The 23,387-nt window shown below is 41.5% G+C and overlaps 1 protein-coding gene across 7 annotated transcripts in view; it reads right to left on the reverse strand.

Annotated features, from left to right (window-relative positions):
- AOPEP (aminopeptidase O (putative)) overlaps window positions 1-23,387 on the reverse strand; it is a 324,357-nt gene that overhangs the window by 256,061 nt on the left and 44,909 nt on the right. For all 7 annotated transcript variants that reach the window (XR_004135281.2, XR_010382565.1, XM_031447198.2 and 4 more), the window contains exons 3-4: window positions 22,686-22,852; window positions 4,352-4,505 (exon numbers count right to left, since the gene is read on the reverse strand). Coding sequence is in view for 5 of the 7 variants with exons in the window: in XM_031447198.2 (XP_031303058.1) it covers window positions 4,352-4,505; window positions 22,686-22,852 (321 nt within the window). In the remaining 2 variants the exon portion in view is untranslated. The remainder of the gene's footprint in view (window positions 1-4,351; window positions 4,506-22,685; window positions 22,853-23,387) is intronic.

Genomic DNA, 23,387 nt, shown 5'->3' on the forward strand with positions numbered 1-23,387 from the left:
ACAATTGCTGGGCTGAAATTATTGAGCAGGAGTTCTTTCTAAGGAGTAAGAGTGACCATGTTTCACTCAGAATCAGAAAATTGAAAATTGTCAAGGGGTTCCCTTTCAGCCATCCTCTTGTTTCAAGAAGGGGCTGTCCTGGAACCATCTGCCACAAATGTTTCCCTGTCACAGGTTCCAAAGGAGTCACTAGAGAAGTCTCCGTTGGGAATGCGAAGTCTTTGCTCACAGCCCCTCCCTCAGTTCAACCTGACAACTTAGTGTAACTGTTTCTGGCATTACAGGCACCTCACAGGGTGCTGCAGTGTACACACATATGAATGAATCCCCAACCCTACCTTTGAGGAGCTTACAGTTTCCTCGGGAGAAAAAAATTTTAAATTCTGAAAAGGACAGTGACACAGTTTCCACAATTTATTAACATAGTTTAGCAAGCAGAGTAGATGCCTGCTTACTGTAAAAATCACAAGTGTTCAAAATGCCACCACCAGCCTCCAATGAATTGTTGACAATGATGTCGAGAAACACAAGGATGTGGTAGTGTCTGGAAGCTGGATGTGTTTTCTTGGGGGCACTCAGTATACTGCCAAGCAAAAGCAGATATGTGCAATCAGAGACAGAAAGCCAAAAACCCCTGGGGGAGCAAGGGCTGGAGAAATTAAACCAGGCCAGGAAGGTGAGGAAAGGCTTCCCTCACACTGACGGGTGTGCTGGAAATTGGCATTTCCCCCATGATTTATATGTATCATTCCTTCTTTTCTAGAGTCTCAAAGAACTAGAAACAGGGCTCATCCTCCAAAGTCCACAAGGGAAATTTTCATCCACTTCACAGCTCTAAAGAAGACCTCTTCCCCCACCAGTCCTCCCCTTCTTTAGGATGAGCAGCCTCAATGCCTTTTCTTCTTCAGGGTGCCTGCTTTCCATGCTTTTCATCATTTTTTGCTGAGTCCTCTGGCCTTTTCCAAGTTTCTGTAAACTGGACAGCCCCCAAATGAAGACAACACTTTTACAAAGGCCTTGAGAGGTTAAACATAATACAAAGATTCCCCTGTGGCTGGAGAAGGTCATACTGCAGACAAATAAAAGTGATAAACTTTCAGAAGTTTACCTAAGTGCCTTTCTGCTGACATATTTACTAGCACGCTCACCCGGAATGGGCTAGAGCGTGTGTGGAACTGGCGCGGGAAGAGGGACTGCTCTGCCCATAATTTAACTCACATGGACACTGATCAAAAGTTTAGTGACCAATACTCTGGCCAAATTTCTGGGACCCAGATGAACACTTCAGGCAAATGCAAGCCTGTGGTATTACAAGGCCCCTGTAAAAGCTACATGTACATGAATTGAACTGGTGGTCTCAGGAAGGTTTGAAGTAGAAAAGGGTTGGTGTTGGGGTGGGGGGGTTGGGGGAGGCAAGGGGACCAGATGTGAACATAACCAAAAACACCACTGCAGTTGGCACCTCAGAGCACCTTTGTTGGCAACCTTAGCATGGAGCCAAAGATTTAATGGCTAAAAGCACAAAGCCACCCTCTGATGACTAAAGACAGCACACAGGAAGCACGCAGCCAGGAAGGATTAAGCAAATGTAAGCTATTATTTTATCAGCAGTACATTTCTGATGGACAAGCACAGTGATAAATGAAGGGAAAACTTAGTCATAGCATGTCAGACATGGAAGGGAGTGTGGGAAGGACCCCATCCCCCAGGCCCCGCCTCACGTGGCCATTCAAGGACGTGCTTCCCTGGAGTGGCACTTTGACCTCTCTCCACCACCGAGCGGATTGGCTTGCTACTCTGGGCTTTCTCTTTCTTAACTGGCTTGCCCACAGAGGGCTTACTTTTTGGCTGTTAGGCAGCCTGTGTGCATCTGTGTTGTGGAGGCTGGCGGAGGTCCAGCTTGGTCGGTAACTGGGTGGGTAAGTCTGTTCAATTTGGAAATGAAACATTAGAAAGCCCTTTGCAACTGTGCACCTGAGCATTCCCTCAGTCCAGCTTCTGTCAATAATAAAACTTTTATTTTGCTCTCCTGTCAGTTTCTCAACTGGTTTCTCAAATTGAACTCAGAAGACCAAAAGAGGAGTCAGATTTACCCCTTCCCCTAAACCTCAACAGGAATTTCAGACACCATCTCTGCCCAGAATCCCCACTTGATCTGGCCAGATCCTGCTCCCTTCACAATCATGGATACGGGAAAAGGGAAAAGCCAATGCAGTTATTCCTGGGCAGCACACAGAGCACACGAGGAATGGCCCCTGCCCCCTCCCCTCCTCGTATCTCCGGGAATATGGCGAGAGGGACAAATAACCGATTTCTGCCTTTGTCTTCTCCTGGCCTTCCTGAGGCACACATTTTTCCATGCACACCTCCCCTAACACTCCATCAGCCCTGAGGGTGCCAAAGAAGAGCTCGGTGCCCCTTCACCACAAAGAACCTGAGAACCTCAAACAGAGCCTTTATCCTACAGAACAGGGGGATACGGCTTGCCCAGATGCACATACCCAGTCGGCAGGAATGGCACCTTCAGCCTCAAAGGCCGAGATCACAACTTCCGTTTCCTGTGCCCACGTGACACACACTCCAGTCGATACCGGCCGCTCAATCACGGCGCTGACTCTCAGGTGAGAAGGTACATCAGACTCCAGGTGAGGCGTGGATGCTACATATAGTTTTGAAAAGTCCCCAGGCAAGATTCTAAGCCACGTCTCTAGAAGGTCAAACCCAGGTGTGAATCCAGGTATCTGAGCTCAGTAGGGGTAGGAAAAGGACTGAGAGGCTGCCTGAAGTGTCAGTATCTTTACCTGAAAAACGGAGATAATAAAACCTGTCTATCTTAGAAGCTTATCACTCAGGACTAAGATCACATTTAGATCAAGACTTTCCCTGATGGCAGACATCCAATGGCTTCTGTATCAATTCAGCGTAGGCTAGGATATGCTGCAGTAATAAATAAACCGGGTCTCAGGGGCTTAACACAAAAAGGTGTATTTCTCACACATATCCAGCCCACAGTGGATCCAAGTGACTCTCCAGGGCACCTGCCCTCCCCTCCTCAGAAATCTGGGCTGCCTGCAACTGTAAAACGAGGCCTACTCTGTGATCTCGGTGCCGGGGAAGAGAGGGCCAGAGCATCTCACAAGCAATTAAATGTTCTCCCGTGAAAGTAACATATGCCACTAATGTCCACAATCCTCTTCTTCCCTCAAGAGTGCGTAAATAAAATCCAACATGCAACCTAGGATCCTCTGTATAGCTCAGGGCAAATAGTCCAAAATAGGGCAAGTTCTGAGCAGGAAGTAGAAATTACCTCCCTGCTTGTGAAAAGCAAATGCAGGCAGTGAGACGTGCCTATGTTACAAGAGGCCTCAATGGCTTCATCTCCTAAGGATACCAACCACTGTTGTCACTGTGGTCAGAGTGACAGCACATAGCAAAATAAAGCCAACACAAAAGGAGTCTGCACTAAGAGCGTACCTTAGTTGGTTTTCAAGGATGAACTAGGCATCTGTACCATTGCTCTGGGTGTTCCCCACCACAAGGCACCGACCCAGTGACTTTCTGTAAACTGAGGTGGGTGTCAAAGTCCTGGAGTCAAGCATGAAGCAGCAGTGCAGTTAGCGCACTTCTGCGCCGCTTACATGCACTCTCCCCCCTTGCGGCTCTGAAAACTAGGAATAGTTGAATGTCCGGGGAGGCTGTAAGTGAACATTCAAAAGCCAATACTAACTTTTAAAAACCTTAAACTGATTTTCTCTGATCTACCCTGAAAAAGAAGAAATTGCTACTGGAGTTGACAGAGCCCTGACCCAGCAAGATTCTCAGAATCCAGTGGCCTCCTGACAGCTCCCCTGTGTCGTGTGCTCCTAAGGAGGCTGACTCCCCCCACTGAGGGGGGGCTGCCCCTCCAAATGCACTGCCAACAGCAGTCACTGGAGCCAAAAGAGCAGAGTGGCCGCAGAGCAACTCACCAGACAAGCAACTTCTTTTTATTAAGTTGTATTTTTGAACAAATAAGCACTGAAAGCCAAAGTCAAAAGGCGTAGGAGCAGAGAAAGTATTGAACCTGAGGGTTCTGTTGACTTGACCAAATGCATAAAAGTATTTCACCTGTCTCCACGGAGGACGTCATGCATATTTCTTTTCTTTTCTCTTTCTATCTGCATAAACAACATGCCCACATTTCTGCCTCTTGACTCTCTTCTTTCCCTCCCAGGAGGGCTTTTCCTGCTTTGATTAATCATATTTTGGTTTAGTTTCTCAGCAGGGATGACTCACATTCCCAGTGCTTGGAATAAATGCATCATACTGCTCCCTCAAGTGTTTGTTTTTCAGCAAGTTCCCAAATACAGACCTGAAATCAGCCTCGGAAGGTGAGAAGGATCTCTCTGTTGCCAGATCATTTGATGAGCAGGTCTCTGGCTTCATTTCTGTCCAGGACCCCACTGCAATTGTGAAGGTGGAGGCTGGCATCGGCATGGTTACGTAGTAATGCCAGCTTGAGCATCCTGGAAACAGGAGGAGAAAAATATAATGAGGCCAATGTATGGTTTCGGACCTTACTCTCTCATTTCTCTTCAGGCACTTGAAGAGCTTGTGTGCTAAGTTGGTATGAGCTAATTCTTGGAGGTGGGTCATGTCAACTGAAGGGGCACTGCTCGAGGTCTCAGGGAAAGCAGAAGAGAGACGATGAATTCAGAGCAGATCCAAGAGGTCTGGACCTCTTCCAGGGATCAGTTTGAAGCCCTTCAAGTGAAGCTATAAATAAAGGGTGGTGGTTGAAGTGGTCACTAATAGCCACAAACACATAAGGGCACAGACTGTCTGCTGCTATGGAGTCAAGAACATGTCTTATCCTATTTCCTAGCACAGTACTTGGCATTTAAAAAAAAAAGAAAAAAAAGATGCTCTGTTAAATGAATGAATGAATGAGTGAATGAACAAATGAATGATTACTTCTGTGCTGCTAAACTACTTTGTCTAAATTCAATTCAAGTCAATCCAAAATGGATATAGTTAAAAAAATAAAATAAAAACAGTGAGACTAAGGAAAGAAAGTAGCTGGCTTTTAGTCCCAACCCTGAAACGACTTATCTGTGGAAGTTCAGGTCTTATCCTTCATCCTTTTTATCTGTAAATGTACCAGGGGTGGTCCCCATTCCTCATTAAGCAGATGAAAAACAGGCCTAGAGAGGTTCAGTGGAGCCAAGCACTCCCAGCTGGTTTGTAACAGGACTGGAATTTGTAGCTGGGGCTCCCTACCACAGTCAAAGGTGTGTCTGCATTTAGTCCAAGCTGTGGAGAAGAGTTTTCCCAAAGGAACAAATAACTGATAACTCATAACACCATGCTTCCTTTCTTCTAAGATGGGAAAATGATTTTAATGTTACTGAAATCTGAATGTGTCATTCAACATGATTTAACAAAGTATTTTTTCTGAGCATCTGCTATAAATTGATTTTGCATCTTCAGGGCAGCCGGCATCACCTCACATTATGAACACAGTCCTCCACCCCTCATGTTCCCATGGGGAGGACTTCCGCTAGGGTACCACGCCAGCCTCTCTCTCAGCCCCTTCTGACTCCTCTGGAGGAGCTACTTACGGAGTAGCCTATGTTTGTCCAATTCGATCAGTGAGTGAAGAAGAAGTCAGATTCAGGGTCGAAATATCAACATGCCTATATTGGCCAGCAGAACAAAGAGCTTTACCCATAAAAATCAATAATAGATTAGATTTTGACCCCCGCCCCCCTTATGCTTAGCTTTCTATCTCTCAACTAATTCTGAACTAGGAAGGTTAGAAGGGGTCATTATTCATTAACCTCTGAAATTCTACCAACTTAGATCCGAAATGTATTATAGAACTCCTCTAATGAAAAACAAAATTTTCAATAGGAAACAAAGACTTAAACTTAAGCCAAGAATAAATATGATGTCAGGTTTGAATAAATATGCTATGATCTTAAGTTTGGAAGTCATTAGAGGAGACACTTGAAGAAGGGCATGCTGCTGGAAACCCATCACAGAGGTACCATTCTCTCCAAGTGGCTGGTAAGTTTGCTGCTGCTTCTGGAATCAGAATGGACACTCCTGAGGTCACTTTCTCCATAGCTGACTAAGAAGCTGAAGGCATGCTCCTCTTTAAAGAGACAATCAAATCCAGTGATGCTGGAGACAGTCCGGTGATGTGCTTGGCTTCCTTCTACTGGGCTTGAAGGAAAACCAGAACTTTAGAGAGAATCGCTGCTGTGATCCCAAGCCAGGAAGAAGGTAGAGCCAGTCCTAGCATTCTTGATAAAAGCCTGACATGGATCTGACGTGACATGCTGCCTCACTGGCCCACCTCCCTCATTCTTCTGTCTTCCCCAAACTGCCTCATTCTCTGCAACCTCATGCCTCCCCATGGTTGCCCCATGAATAACTTCAGTTTGGACTGGACAACACAGTGAGAGCTGGCACTAGTTGAGGGGAGATGGAGATGGAAGAAGAGGACGGCAAGTGTGATTAAGGAACTAAATCCTCTGAATTGCCTTGGCTTAAAAGAGAAATCTCTAATAACGAGACTCTGTTCGTCAAAGGGCTGTGGTCTGGTCTTTCTTTCTCTATAACATGTCTTGGAGTGTTTACCATCGGTCACTGAACTTTCCTTTTAAAAACTTCAGGGGGGAGGATACAGCTCAGTGGGATGGTGCGTGAGGTCCTGGGTTCAATCCCCAGTACCTCCATTAAAATAAATGTAAATAAATAAATACATAAACCAATAAAAACTTTAGACCCTTGGGAGTTCAGTAAATAGACAGCAACAGTGAGGCTTTCAGGTAAAAATGTAAGATTGAACACGTATCTAATAAGCACTTAAGATCCAAAATATATAAGAAACTCACACAACTCAATAAGCAAGAAAACATAATCCTATTTAAAGAATGGGTAAAGACCTAAATTGCTTTCTCCCAAAACCCAATTAAAGGACAGTAAAAGGAATTTTTTAAAGGTATAAACCAAAAAGAACAGGGAGAATAAAATAGGAGATAATAACTGCGAAATACTGGGAGCTAGAACAGAGACGGAAAAGCAGCGACTGACGCGGCAGAGCAGAACCCTAAGTGAGCAGTGAGAAAGAGAAGACCTCATTGTACCCCTAAGAAGCCCCAAAAAGGCTGGAGGTAGAAGAGGTACCAAACTAAGCAGGACTGGCTGAATGACTAAGAAGGGCTTAGATCCCCAGAGGGCCTCCCCTACTCCCCACACCGGGGCTTTCCAACCACTTCCCACAGAGACCAGCAAATAACTGGAGGCTTATTTTCTAGAGAATAAAAGAGAGGACCTCTAGGGGAGAATAGCACAGTTGAAGGCAAATAAATCAGATTAAATGAACATATGCATATCAGATGTTAAGACCGCCAGCCATCCTCCCTTATTGGGCTCCCAGAACACTGACAACCAGGCTTTTACCCTCCAGACAGAAGAATGAAAAAAAGCTGACCGCCCCAGGAGAAGACAGCTAAGGATACTGACATTGGAAGTACACTACGATCAGCCTATGATGAAACTTAACAGTTGGCAAGCCCTATTCATTCACTCAGAGCTCCAACTGGCACTTTATTCCCTTACTCCTAAATGCCTACAGACAATTAAGGACCTCCAGGCATCTTTAGAAAGCCCCTAATGCAAAACTCAAAAGAGACCAAAACAAACAGAAACAAGCAACTTGGAGGACAGTGACCATACAAGGAGAAGAAAACTTCAGAAAACACCAAACAGATACACACCAAGAGTTAAGAGAATTTATTGCAGTGTTGAAACAAGAACAGTGTAAGATTTAAAAAGAGCATTCCAAAGTAAAGAGAATTAAAAACATGATAGAAGAAAAGAAAAACTCACTAACAGGAGCAAGATGGAATATAAGGCTGAGGAAATCTCCCAAGAAGGAAAGAAAGAAAGAAAGAAAAGAAAAAAAGCCAAAAAGATGAAGGAAAAATAGAAGCCCAGTTCATGAGGCTCAATGTCCAAGCAACAGAAGCCCCAGGAAAAGACAACAGAGAAAACAGAAGGGCGAAAACTGTCAGTTAAACAATTCAAGAAAATTTCCCCAAATTTAAGGGACCATGAGTTTCCAGACTGAAAGGGCACACAATACCCAGGACACTGGGTATAAATCACCCAAATCATGACACATCATTGTGAGATTTAGAATCCTGGGGATAAAGACAAGCTCCTACAAGCTTCCAAAAAGAGAGAGAAGACAAAAATTATACACAATAGGGACACTTTCAGACATGCAAAGTTTCAAAAACGAATTCACCTCCCACACATCCTATTCTCTGGAAGCTACTAGAGTGTATAAGATATGCTTCAAAAGGAGGCAGTAAACCAAGTAAGAGGAAGACAGACGGTCCAATGCAAGAGAGACACAAAGGGCACCCAAAGAATGACAGGGAAGGGCCGTCCCAGGAGCCAGCTGTGCGCCCACCAGAGAGGGTGACCCACGCCCTGCAGGGCAGGCTATAGGGCCCCAGACGGACTGCCTCAGGGAGATGAAATTGAGGGAAAGCTTGATGGACCTGAGCATCTTCAAAGATTTAAGCAACTTTCAAAAAGTCTGGGGCTGGTAAATAACATGTAAAACCACGCAAACGAGAAGAGCAAACAATAGGACAATTATTAACTCCATGAAAAACTCACATGGTGTACAGAAATAATAATGTAATCAAAATTTCACTACAAGACTCAGTTCTTAATAACAAAGAGACAATAATATAAATGGAAGCCATTGATCTAATCAAAGTTATGATATTAATTACATTGGGAAGATGAGGTTTTGGGGTGGGAGGGGAAGAGAGCTAAATCCTTATCTGTCATAGTAGGAAGATTGACCCTGAACAATCAAGCATCTTATTGAATGACATGTAGATATTTCTCTAAAGGAGATACTCAAATGGCCAACAGGCACATGAAAAGGTATTCAACATCTCTAATTATCAGGGAAACACAGATCAAAACCACAATGACCTATCACCTCACCTATTAGAATGACTATTATCAAAAAGCCAAGAGATAAGTGCTGGTGAGGATGTGGAGAAAAAGGGAATCCCTGTGTACTGTTGATGGGAAGGTAAATTTGTGCAGCCACTATGGAAAACATTACGGAGGTTCCTAAAATTTTTTTTTTAAATAGAACTACATATGATCAAGCAATTCCACCTCTGGATATATACTTGAAGGAAATGAAATCACTACTTCAAAGATGTCTGCACCCCATGTTCACTGCAGAATTATTCATAATAGCCAAAACATGGAAACAGCCTAAGCCCCCAACGACAGATGAACGGACAGAGAAAATGTGATACACACACACACATACAGACAGATGGACACAGAGGAATATTATTCAGCCATTAAAAAGAAGGAAATCCTGCCATTTGCAACAACATGGATGTAACTTGAGGGCATTATACCAAGTAAAATAAGTCAGACAGAAACAAATACAGCATGATCTCACTTATATGTGGAATCTTAAAAAAAAAATACATAGAAATAGAAAGTAGATTGGTAGCTGACAGGGGTGGTGGGTAGGGGGCAGTTGGGGGGAAATGGGTGAAGGTTTCAAAGGGTACAAGCCGCCAGTTATAAGATGAATAAGTTCTGAGGATGTAATGTATAGCATGGTGACTACAGTCAACAATACCGTGTATTTGAAAGTTGCTAAGAGAGTAGACCTTAAAAGCCCTCTCCACCACACAACAAAATTAAGTAACTATATGAGGTGATGGATGTGTTAACTAGCCTTAGGAGGTACTCATTTCACAATATATACACATATCAAATTATCACAGTGAACACCTTGAACTTACAAAATGTTACATGTTAATCATAAAGCTTGGGGAACAAAAGAATGAAACATTATGCACAATAGGCTTTCTCCTCATGTTCTGCATTGAACTTTTCAGCTGATTTTTTGCTGCCCCTCTGGGTCTTGTACCATCCATCTAGCACATGGGCAAGATGAGACTTGTGGAAACAGCAGGGACTGAAACTGCTTTCAAGAGAGAACACTGCTGATGTTCTCAGAGGTGTCTGTTAGACTCCTGTTCCAGGTTGTGGAGAATCCGCACGGAGAGCCCCCTCAGCGCCTTTATCAGAACGTCTGTACCCTCAAGGTGATGTGGGGCTGGCACTGGGAGCCACAAAGCGACAAAGCAACGTGGCAGGGGACTGGAATGAGATTAGCAACGAATAAAAAAACAGTCAGAATGCTTGAGTTTGGGAGTGAGATAGCAAAGGTGAAAACGGAAGCCAAGTCAAGTCCAACAACCATAGTTTACAATTGCCATGCTCCCTGCACAGTCTTCCTGGGAAGTTAAACAATAGAAAAGGATTTGGGGGAAATGCATTGAAAATATCCCCTAACCCATATTTTAAATGTTCCAGATGATTTTCTCCTCTACAGCTTCTAGGCTTTTTATTTTTTTAAGATTCTTCTACTTCTTGGAGCTCATTTGGAAGGCACTGTTTAATACTTCAAGCTTTTAAAGCAAAACAAGTTTTCTAGACTGCCAAGTGACAGTTAACAGGGGCATATCACTAGGCTGGGCCACATTAAGAACTGGCCAGGAGCTCCCTTCCTGAAGACCCCAGTTGGACTCTTCTCAGAAGCTTCTCAAAGGTCCAGTCATGGCCTTCCTGCCCGACCCTGGGTAAATCTGGAGCCCGTGCTGAGACAACTGAATGTTTCCAGGGCTCTGGGGGGCCCCCTCACTACCTCATTACTATGAGGCCGTGTCTAGTCTCCTCACTTGGTAGGGAATTCTCTTTTGGGTTGTCTGTTCATGGATTATTCCACTGAGCCCAGTCTTGCCTGAACACTGCCCACTGCCATAGGGAGGTAGCTGCTCAGGGAATACCTAACCTCGTCTTCAAACCAGACTGCCAAAAAAAAGTGCAAAGAACAAGGTGGGAACACTGCCCCAGAAAGCAGAGCACAATTCCAAAGACAAAGAGAAACTGATGTCTGGATTATCTATTGTTTGGGATAAGCCTACCTTGCAAGGAAAACTGACGGGAGTTTGTTCCTTTTGAATATGCCCATTGATTGAGTTCCAGCTCTGGAATCTGATTGCTAGGGTTCAATTCCCTGATTCACATTTACCAGTTTGAGCACATCGCTTAATCTCTCCATGCATCAGTTTCCTCATCTATAACACGGGCATAATCATAGTCTCTACCTCATAGGATTATGTGAGGATTAAGACAGATAATACATAGAGAAATCACCAGGCATAGCGAAACTGGCACATAGTAAGTGCTGAAGAAATGTTAACTGCTGTCATCTTTACAGCTGCCTCCCCCTGTTGCTTGGGCTGACTTTCTGGAGGCAGAGACAAAGAATGCCGAAGGTATGGCTGCCACATGTGCACTGAAGCCTGTGGCCTGATGAGGCCCACATATGGGGTTTCAGGTTGAATGGCATTAAAACACTGTGCACACAAAGCAATCCATTTAAAGGAGAATGACAGCCCAAAGGGGGCATCCTGTATGACTTCATATAGAATGGGCCATTTGGAGACTATTTAAATAGTGTTTACTTTAAATGAGCCATCCTTGGTGAAATAGACAGTGAATGCCTTCATTTTGCTTTTTGATTCAATCCACTTGCCCTAGACTCCCTCGCTACACCAGCTGCAAAACAAAGAGAACACGCTGTACTTGAATTAACCCAGAGTTTTTCCTCTGCAGGGTCCAGGAGCCCATCACAGCACTGGCTGATTTCACGGCCAGGCCGGGATTCATTAGCAAGGCGCACGGGGAGGGGGGCGGTAGGAAGGGGCCCCAGGAAGTGGCGCTCCCTAAGTGTGCAGGCTCGAGCAGCCACCCGGCTCGCCTCCCTCCTGGGCCTCCTCGAAAACTTCCCGAAAGCCTCCGCGCCACCTTCTCAAACTGGAACTTACTTGGGGGAGAAAATTCTTACCCTTTAATTGTCTCACTAGTAAGACAGCTGTATCACAGATTGTTCTCATAAATACGAGAGCAGCTGCTGTAAGATCCAAATAGACACTTTCATCTCCGAAACAGGGCTAAAGTTTTCCTTAAAGGTGACTGACTGCCTGGGTTTTTTGTAGGTATGATAAGGATTTGAAATGGGTAACTTTTTAGATTGCAAATGTTGCAAATACTTATAACTAGAGAGTGTTAAAACAATTACTTTAATTATTTTCTTCATATACTATTTTAAAAAACTGGCCTATGAGTAGTTTTGAAGATTCTATCTTTAAAGGGAGGAAAAGTGGAGAGAAAAAAAGGAAGAATGTGAGAGTAGCCCATTTATGGGAGGAAAGAGAACCTTTTATGCTAAACCTGTGGAAAAACCTTGCTAATTATTTGAGAAAATCATTTTTACAAAAAGAAAAAATTTTAAGAGAAAAATATCAAGATACTGTAGTTATTTTTACACATCAATCATGCCTACTAATAGTAAATTAAATACAAAATTAATGGAACATCATTGTCCTATTCTTAGGGGAGTCTTGGATAAACTCACTCAGCACACACCAGAGGCACAGCCACACCAGGCAAACACTCTGTTTCCACAAAGGCAAAAGCAGATGATTTATCTCTGCAAAGTTAAGCATCTTACACAATTTCTTGCTTTTAAAGAGTTATTGTTTCAATGAAAATTAAAACAGGTGCTTAAGTCCTTCCTATTAAAAGCATCTGTTTTATCTTTTAAACTTCTCCACTGTAGTTTAGGCAAATACCATGAAGCATTTGGAAACATCAAATTGATACATGCTTTTATTTACATATCATATTTCTTTACTCAATTCTTCTGTAGCACCTGATTCTTTCCTACCACAAGTTTGTTTCTTTCTCTAGCCACTACTCTTAATTTCAAAAATTCCTGCCCAAACTAGTCCATATGTTAAGCTACTCCATTATTTTGGAACACCTTTGTATGACAAATTTAAAAGGCTTAACAGTATGTATAGGAATATGAATTTATAGGTGTATATAGACACACTATATATAATGTATATATTATATTTTTTTAACATATTTCTTATAATAAATGTAACAGATACATAAAAAGGTAGGAATAGCGCCCAGTTTCGGTTGCTCTTCCCCTCTTGGCTTCTTTCTCGAGTGTTTGGGTCTTTCAGCAAACCCCAGCTTTTTTTCTTTCACGACTTTCTGGATGCTGAGTCTACACGTTCTGGTTTTATGAGCTAGTGCCACCTTCCTGAATACCCATGGCGTGACTGTCTTTCATTAGTTCTTTGCCGCTGTTGCTCAAGGGCGGGAACTGGCACCGGAACAAAGGAGACAGTAAGACGCCCCGGGCTGGTATGCGCCAGCCCTGCCTGACGGGGCCAGGTGCCAGATCGTGCCACCGCTCCTCAAGCACTGATGCCACCCGGCAAGGCTTTGGGTTTCCTTCCCAGCAACATGGTACCGCCTACAGCATAGGAGACCCATGAGAGAATGACCTTCAAGATCACGCTTGTGAACCAGGTAGAAGAGCGCCACCTGCTGAACCCAGAACACAAGCACCTCCTTGCGGCTAATGGAATAGCGAAAGGAACACGTCCCAGGCTTGTGAGACCAAGCCTCACCCGCATTCTGATCTATGCTGCGGAAAATCTAGTTCTCCTAAAACTTAAATACCAAATGGATCAGCAAACTGGACACCAGATCATTCCATGCCAGGTGGTCACAAGTATGCTTCAGCACTTTACTCACGTGAGAAAATTCATGAATATCAAGCCTAAGACAAAAATCTTTAGCAACAAGAACTGGTATGCACGTGCCTGCCAGAATCATCATTATCCAAGAGGAATCGTGATGGCTTCCCTGTATGTCAAACGTGGTAAGAGCAACGCTGGGAGGGCAAGCAAGGACTAGTCAAAAGTAAATCACAAACAAAAGAATGAACTGACAAAGATTTAGAAAGTCAAGGCAGTATGTGAAACCTTACGAGGGATGTAACAGAGCGGGACGGTCTTCGGTCACCAGCAGCTTTCTAAAGAGAAAAGATGAATGCATTCACTCTGGATTCCTGCCCCTTGAAATACACGTGTGTGTACCAGCCCAGAATAAAGTTCCTCAGTTCGAGAAACAAGGACCTTTCTCTACGTTGCCTTCTTTCTTTGTGAAAACACTTAATCATAACCACTCCTAAATGTCTTTTAATTTACCATTTCCTTATACGTGATTCCTGGTTGCATACTGTGGGAGCGGTCTAAATAGTATTGCTCATTTTGAGTCATCAAGAGGGAAGAAAAGCTGGCCTTCAATTGCACGCAGGAGGGTCTGGACCCTGAAATCTTGGCTTTTCCCTGGAATGTCCCACACAAAATCAGGAGAGTGTCAGAGAGCTGGTCTACTGGGCAGGCCAGAGAGTAGCATTCTGCCCAGGATGAAGTAATGTCTACAGTCTCTTGCACAGAAAAATGAAATCAGATCCTTTTCATGGGCACATATAGTTCAACACCTTTCACTTGTCCATGTGCTTTTTCTCCTACATTTGGAAGGAGCTTAAATTAGTCAATCTTGTTCATTTACTTGAGGCTTCCCAGGAAAAATATAAGTGGAACGTTTTAGTTTTCTAGGAAGTAGATACTAAATTAGACTCTACAAAAACAAACAAACAAAAAGTTACCAAACAGAGGAAATAAGAATGTACTACACCATTTTCTTTTTCCTTTTAAAATCGATTGAGCCTGGAGAAAAGGCATAAACTCCAATCAGAAGCAAAACTAAAGGAATGACCCTGAAATCACTTTTGTCACTATCAGTAGTGATTTCACGTGCTTCTTCCATGAGCATGTTACTTCTGTCTGATTGCACAGAACACATTTATTCAACAAATAGATATTATGTACCTATTATATACTAAACACTGGACACTGGGTCTCTGTGTCTAATAGTTTAGCTACATCCTGTCAGGGAATACAGGCTGACAACAACACACAGGCTAACATTTCTGTCTGCCCAAAGGACATTATGCCGAGGAAGTTAAATAATAAAGGAGCCAAATATGTCAGTCTAAATCTATGGCCTTGACTTAGCATTGTTGAAAAAAAGGATGGTGATGTCTCAGCTACTTAAATTCTTACGATGGTCATCACACTACAGTCTAAACCATTAGCCTTCTTTTAAAACATAGCCGGGAGGAATGATTTCCCTCATGCGGCAAGAGCTGGGAGGTCCGTCTGCTGATTTCCGTCCCCTGCCCAAAGGCTCCTGTCATTCCTGTCACTGTTATCTGCCTCATTACATTACGCTGCTCCCAGGTGCTTTGCTTCTTTCGGGAAGTCAGCTGGTGCCTGGCAAATGCACTAATCAGGCTGACGTGTCGCTCCGATGGAAACTTTGACTTTGCGGGTTGGGTTTTGCGGCTCTCGTGCTTTCGAGGCTAGCTCATCGTGTTAAAGGGCCTTGTGCACGGCAGGGTGGAGGTCCTAGGAGACCGCCGATCTACCAATCCAGGAAACATGACTTGGAAAGGAAGCGGCAGCATCTTGCATCCACATACCCTTTTCCTCTAAGGAGTGCAGACACATTTGGAGGCATTATTCCACCCGCAGAACAGCCATTTTGGGTCTGGCAAAGAGCGCTGTTAGTACTCTCGCCTGGTTGTCCTCGATGAACCCCAGCTGTGGGCTGCCGCAGGGATGCTGCGTTTGGCCCGAAGTCCTCTCTGCTTGCCTAGCTTGGGCCTCTCTCCGTCTGAACTGGTGAAGGCTGCTCTGTGATATCATATAAGGCGTAAGTTGCATATAAGCAAATCCCAACTAGCATCTACTTTTTTATAATTATGCCCTGAATTGGTAATTCTGGGGGGAAAAATCTACAGATATATTCTCAGAGGTATGAACGTTTTCCATGAAAATTTCAAAGTCAATTCTTGTTCTAATTTTTGATGACAGTTTTCAAATAGATAGATAGCGACAGACAGACAGATACTGAAGGGGTCGGAAGACTTTTTTCTGTAAAGGGCCACTTAGTAATTATTTTAGATTTGCAGGCTATACAGTCTGTTGCAAATGTTCAACTCTGCCATTGCCGCAGCAAAGCAGCCACAGACAACGGCCGTATTCCAATAAAACTTTATTTACAAACACAGGCAGTGGGCTGGATTTGGCCAGCAGGCTAGATTATCCATATACATAAATGAGGACTGCCAAACAATTTCAGAGTTCACATCTGCAGGAGTGTATATGATTGCACAGGGACACATAGCCCTGCTTTAATTATTGAGAGATAATGAGAAAAGAACAAAAAAAAGGATGCTTTTGGTGAGTCAAAGCTAAATGATATCACAGCATGCTGTGTAAGCAAAAGCTTTACAGCACATGGAAGAGAAGTGGTGGAGACTAAGATCATCGCGTGGCTCACACAGAAAACAGGCACAACAATCTCAAAAGAACCTTCATGGAGAAAATATAGGCAAAACATTATCTGACATATATCTCAAAAATGTTCTCCTAGGGCAGTCTACCCAAGCAATAGAAATAAAAGCAAGAATAAATAAATGGGACCTAATGAAACTTACAAGCTTCTGCACAGCAAAGGAAACCCTAAGTAAAACAAAACGACAACCTACAGAATGGGAGAACATTTTTGCAAATGAAACTGACAAAGGCTTGATCTGCAGAATATATAAGCAGCTCATACGACTTAGTAAGAAAAAAACATGCAACCAAATCCAAAAATGGGCAGAAGACCTAAACAAGCAATTCTCCAAGGAAGACATACAAATGATCAACAGGCACATGAAAAAATGCTCACTATCACTAATTATCAGAGAAATGCAAATCAAAACTACAATGAGGTATCACCTCACACCAGTCAGAATGGCCCTCATTCAAAAGTCCACAAATGACAAATGCTGGAGAGGCTGTGGAGAAAAGGGAACCCTCCTTAACTGCTGGTGGGAATGCAGTTTGGTGCAGCCACTGTGGAAAACAGTATGGAGATTCCTCAAAAGACTAGGACTAGACTTACCATATGACCCAGGAATCCCACTCCTAGGCATATATCCAGAAGGAACCCTACTTCAAAATGCCACCTGCACGCCAATGTTCATAGCAGCACTATTTACAATAGCCAAGACATGGAAACAGCCTAAATGTCCATCAGCAGATGACTGGATAAAGAAGATGTGGTATATTTATACAATGGAATACTATTCAGCCATAAAAACCGACAACATAACGCCATTTGTAGCAACATGGATGTCCCTGGAGAATGTCATGCTAAGTGAAGTAAGCCAGAAAGAGAAAGAAAAATAACATATGAGATCACTCATATGTGGAATCTAAAAAACAAAAAACAAAACATAAATACAAAACAGAAGCAGCTCACAGACACAGAATACAAACTTGTGGTTGCCAAGGGGGCGGGGGGTGGAAAGGGACAGACTGGGATTTCAAAATGTAGACTAGATAAACAAGATTATACTGTATAGCACAGGGAAATATATACAAGATCTTGTGGTAGATTACAGTGAAAAAAATGTGACGAATATATGTATGTTCATGTATAACTGAAAAATTGTGCTCTACACTGGAATTTGACACAACATTGTAAAATGACTAGAACTCAATAAGAAAAAATGTTAAAAAAAAAAAAAAAGAACCTTCATGGAGCTGTCAGTACCATATTCATGCTGGAAGGGGCAGTTTCATTTCAGCAAAATAATCATCTTTACATTGGGTTGAAGTTGCTCGTTTGAGTTTTATTGATTTAATCATTTGGTCTGTGTTTAATTTACACTTTTATATTGGTGTTATAGATGTGTAAGGGTTATAAGCATACATTTATAGTTTTTAAACTATCATTCTAATACAGATAACTTAAGTCAACCCTGGTGAATCATGAGATTTTTTTTCCCCCTCTAAAAAGAAAAAGAATGCTCAAGTTTGAGAAACACTGCCAAATACCAGCTTTTACATCTGAACTGTGGGGCTAAACCATGAATGAGGAAGTATGTAGGCTTGGTGAGGTGGGGGAAGGGAGAGCCACACCACATCTTGCGAGGTGTAGTTATCATTACAAGTAAACCAGAAATGAAGGCTGGAGGAGTCCAGTATCAGTGCCTGCTCAAGATCGCAGCATTTCATGTATTCAGTCAATTCAGCATGTTGGGGAAACAAGCAGGGGAGGAGAAAAAGACCCTGTGTGAGTTCCAAAGAACTTCACTAGAAAATTCACAAGGCACTAGAACCTGGGTAGAGAAGCCGTGTGCATCAGTAACCTCTCATGTGTTGAAAAGAGATGGGATTCCAGACAGCACACAAGTGGACAGTGAATGGAGCGAAGGGAAATGCAGAGAAGTCATCCTGTCTGTTGAAACACACCAGAGAGGAAAGTCATGAGCACAATGAGTCATGAGAATAAAGATAAAAGAGCATATTGCTCTGAGGACTCAGAGGAAGAACAAGCCTCAGAAATGAATTTACTACAAAAACCAAAACCAGTTTAGAGAACTGGCATTCCCATTATGAAATGAGAAGATATAACTTCTATGAAAAAATGGTAAAAAGCCATGAGAAGATACCAGGCTGAAATAGTGTAACAGACTGAGATCAAAAGACAACAAAGTAACAAACTAAAAAAGATAAGGAAGGACTGCAAGGATTGTTACAATAACAGTTTAAATCTGTAATGGAATTACTAAAGAACAAAATGTCTCCATGGAAAATCAGTGGTATGAGTGTAAATAAAAAATGAAAAGGCAAGCCATGCAGTCTGGGAGAATATACTTGAGATACATGTATCAGACAAAAGGCTAGAATCTAGAGTATATAAAGTATTCTTACAATCTAATAATAAAACAACCCAAAAAAACCCATATTAAATAGATGGGCAAATGAAGAGATGCTTTTCAAAGACAGATATAAGAATGTACACTAAGTGCATGAAAAGTTGCTCACCATCGTTAGTCATCAGAGAAATGAAAATTAAAACCACAACAAGACACTATTTCACTCCACTTGGAGGGCTAAAATTAAAAGGACTGACAACATCAAGTGTTTGCAGGGATGCACAGCTACTGGACTCTCACACACTGCTGCTGGAACACAAAATGATTGAATCACTTTGGAACCAGTTTGGCAGACACAAAGTTAAAATACACTTATATGATCCAACAATTCCACTCTTGGGTATTTACCCAAGAGAAATCAAAACCTTTGTCCACAAAAAGGCTTACGTTCACAGCATATTTTTCATAATGCCCCCTCAAAAATTCAAATATCCATCAATAAGTGAGTTGGTAAATAAACTGTAGTTTAGTTATATAACAGACTGCTATTTGTTAACTTTTTAAAAAAGAATAAATTATTGACATCCACAACAGTATGGATGCATCTCACAGACATGCTGAGCAAGGAAGCCAGACACAAAGAGTACACATGAATGACTTCATTTATATGAATTTTTAGGAGCAGTGAAACCAATTTATAGATATGGAACTCAGATTAGTGGTTGACCAGAGTTGGGTTAGGGAGAATCACTTAAGGAAGATGGCAAAGGCACAAGAGAATTTCCAGAGTAATGGAAATGTTCTATATCTTCATAGGGTGCTGATTAATTACATAAGTGTATGTATTTGTCAAATGGCATTGACTTAAACTGGGTGCGTTTTATTATACGTAAATTATACTGTTATTAACTTGATTAAAAACAAAGGTACCCAAAACTAGCTTTATTCTAGAAAGTTTTGAATCACATAAATCAATTTTAAAAATCCTGTGAGCCTGTAGGCAAGAAAATCAGATTACTTTCAAAGAATTTTTTTAAATGGTATCAGATTTCTCCTCAGAAATATGAAGTAAGATATGATAATGAAAACATTTACAGGCATTTAAGAGGGAAAAGAGGTCCTAAGAATTTTATACCTAGTCAAGGATTGTTCATAAGTGAACACAACAGAAAGTCCACCTACATGTGGGAGGGCTCAGAAAATATACCACATGTCTACCCTTTTAGAAAAAAAAATACTGAAGCCATTTCCCAGCTGACTAAGAGATGATTCAAACTTAAGAGTTCAAGAGTAAAGAAAGTCGAAATACTTATTGCAAATATAATTTGGAACTGGATGAAAATGTAAAACAATAATTGTAATTCCTAGAAGAGAAGATAGAATACAAAAATAAAATATAGTGATAATATGAGTCTCAAACCCCAAATTGCACTAATTAAAACTGGAGAACGTGGGTGAGGGAAGAAGATAGAAGTCAATGCCCATTAAATTCTTTATTTGATACACAGTGAATCAAGAGCTATTGGTTAACTAAATTGTGAAACATCTATTTCTGGAATACTCTGTAGTCATAAGGATAATGAAGAAGCTCTTTATGGTTAGATATGAGCTTATAAGATAAATTTATGCTAAAGGGGGAAGCACAGTACAAAAATGTGTATAGCATGCTATGATTTGTGCAATAAAAGAGGGGAAAATATACTATACAATGAAAACCAGTGACCTGGTTGCACTGGGGAAGTGTTATTGGGTAGCTGCGAATTAGGAGTAAAAAGGAGACATTATAAATGGTTTTGTCCCTTGCTGATTTGTAAATGAACCAGGTAAATGTGACTTATTTTTAAAAACGAAATTTTAAAGTGTATTATTTATTTTGTTTCGACTTTGAAAATCAAGTGAACACTCACTGAAGACTTTAGTACATGTACATCTAGTTTAGGATGAAGGAGACATCACAAATCAGAAAAAAATACCAGAAACGATCTTGGATAATTGGTTTCCTACTTGAAAACAAAAATGTTTAGTCCTCATTTCATAACCCTGACCAGAATAAACTACAAACAGATTGAGTTAAATTACAAAAAAAAATTTTAATTAAATAAAAATATTAGAACAAAACAGGTGAATCTTAGAGCAAAGAAAGACTTTCCAGGAGAAATCTAACAGAATTGAATACATAAAAATTAAAATCTCCTATAGATCAGAAATGTTACATCAGATTAAAAGGTATACTAAAAACTGAGAAAAATACTTTTCATAAATAGGAGTTTAATCTCTTTATTTCATTTAAACAGGAGAATAGCTCACAGAGTTATTTAATGTAAGTCTTATGTGACACGAAGGCCTCCATAAGGAAGTGAAGACCCAAAAGAACAGACCTGCATACTTTTCTGCTGGGTTTGATGAAAAGTGCACAGTCATCTCAGGAACAGCCAGATGAAAGAAATACACAGGGCAAGGTAAGCGGGAAGGGGCACCAAGCTTCCATGCCCTCACCAGGCACACATCTCCACGTGTTCACCAATCTGGAAGCGCCAATATCTTTCTTTTTTACAGAGCCAATCAAATTAGAAGACAAAACAAACTTTTGGAAACCTCTCTAAGGCTTCAATATAAAAATGGTCAAAGGAAATGAACATATAGGAAATGAAAACAGTTAAGAAACATATAAGGACACATGAAACCTCATGAATAATCAAAGTAATCCAAATTAAAGAGAGGCCTTCTCTTGCCTATCAGATGGATGAAACTTCAGGGAAAAGGGAATCTCATCACTACTAATGGCTGTGTAAACTGGTACAGCCTTTCTGGAAAACAACCTGAGATGTGTACCAACAGCCTTCAACACATTCAAAACTTTTGACTCAATAATTCTAATTTTATACAAACCAGCTCCTCAGGAATTTAGTGCAGCTTTATTTATAATAAGAAAAAAAAAAACACTGGAAACAATAAAAATGTCTAATAATCTGAAAATTATAAATAAAATCTGGTATGTTCATACAGTAAAAATCATGGAGACATTAAAGTCATATTTTTGAAAAATACTTAATGACCTGAAAAACATGCAAGATATATACTATAAGTGAAAAAAAGCAGAGTACAAAACTATTACATGCTATGATGACAACTTGGAACTGATAATCAGTACTATGTAGAGAGATTTTAAATACTGGAGGGAAATGCAACAAGATGTTAGCAACCATTTTCTTGACAATTATTTAATTTTTAATTAAATTTAATAATTTACTTTTCTGCAATGTTTCTACAATAAGTAGTGGAAGGAGACACCAAATTTTAAATTAGGAAATACTACAATTATAAAAATTTTACCTGGCATCAACATGCTCAGGATCTTGACTGTAAGAGTTAATTACTGCAATAAGCAAGAAATTGGCAGACAAAACTTTGATGATGCGTTAGCGTTTGCCCTCCATGTTCTCACACACCGCTGGTTCAGAACTTCATGACCAAATAGCATACAGAGCAGATGCAACACCAGGGCAACTCCAATGGGCCCACCACAGGGGCACTGTCGCTCAGCATAATGACTAACCCTGTACAGGCTCCATGACCAAACCACAAACAACTCAGCTGTAATGGTGTTTCCATGACACACTTGCCTGCCTAGAAAGTCTTCAACCAAGACCACCCACTTGGAGCCCACAAACCATCAGGTGAAAGCAACTGCCAAAATAATCCAGCAATTGATAACTGGCATGAAGAGCCCCACACGCCACGCCTTGGCTCCCAAGTGCCCCTCCCCACCCCCTGCTGTTTTCTCTGGCAGGATGTTTTTATAGTATGTTCAGTCCAACCCAACTAATAAAGGAGCTCTTTTAAAGTTGAGAAAACCCTGGGTATTGGGTTCCTGGGTCCAGCATGTGTGCAATACATAAAGAAGCACAGAACACATGGACAGTACCTTCCCGAAGCTGTGTTGGCTTGGCAGAATTTTCTCCACTCATTAAAACAACAAAAGATGCAGCTGCTCGAACTGTAGCCTGCCATGTTGACATGGCAACGGGTGGCTCCTGGCATGGAAAAAGGGCCCTGTTGTTTATGGGAGATCCCATAGTATAAACACATGGCCTGCAGAAGGAAGACAAAGAAAACAAAGGACAAGAATCTTAAAATGAGTTGTCACTTTTCTCACCACCATGGTAGTGAAGGTTAAGTTGAGCTTTTAAAGAGCAAACATCTGAGGCTTTGTAGTTGACTGGTTTCAAAGCATCTTGAACTGAAACTGCCAAGGGCTGGCTATGTGAATGGTCAAGTGGTAATTTCTCCCAAATAAATTAATCTAATATGTAAAGAGAGTTGCTTTTTTTTAAAAAGGGGGAAAAATTTTTTGAATAAAGTTTTAAATACTAGTCTGCCAAGTTAACATTTATATTACCCTTGCCCCTCCCCTTAGGCCCTTAGGACTTCAGAAGAAAAAAAGTCTTAGAGACATTCTCACAAACCTTTTGGAAAATATTCTGAAGAAGAATACAGGTTTAGAGATCACTGAGACATTAATGCTTGGAAAAACAAGCTGGTGGTCTCAGATCCAGTGCTGGCAGGCAGATACCCTCGATCTTGGAAACCACCATCTCAAATGGAACCCTTGTGGGGATCCTTGTGT

This window comes from Camelus dromedarius, chromosome 10, assembly GCF_036321535.1.
Source record: "Camelus dromedarius isolate mCamDro1 chromosome 10, mCamDro1.pat, whole genome shotgun sequence".
In the NCBI taxonomy this organism is placed as follows: Eukaryota; Metazoa; Chordata; class Mammalia; order Artiodactyla; family Camelidae; genus Camelus; species Camelus dromedarius.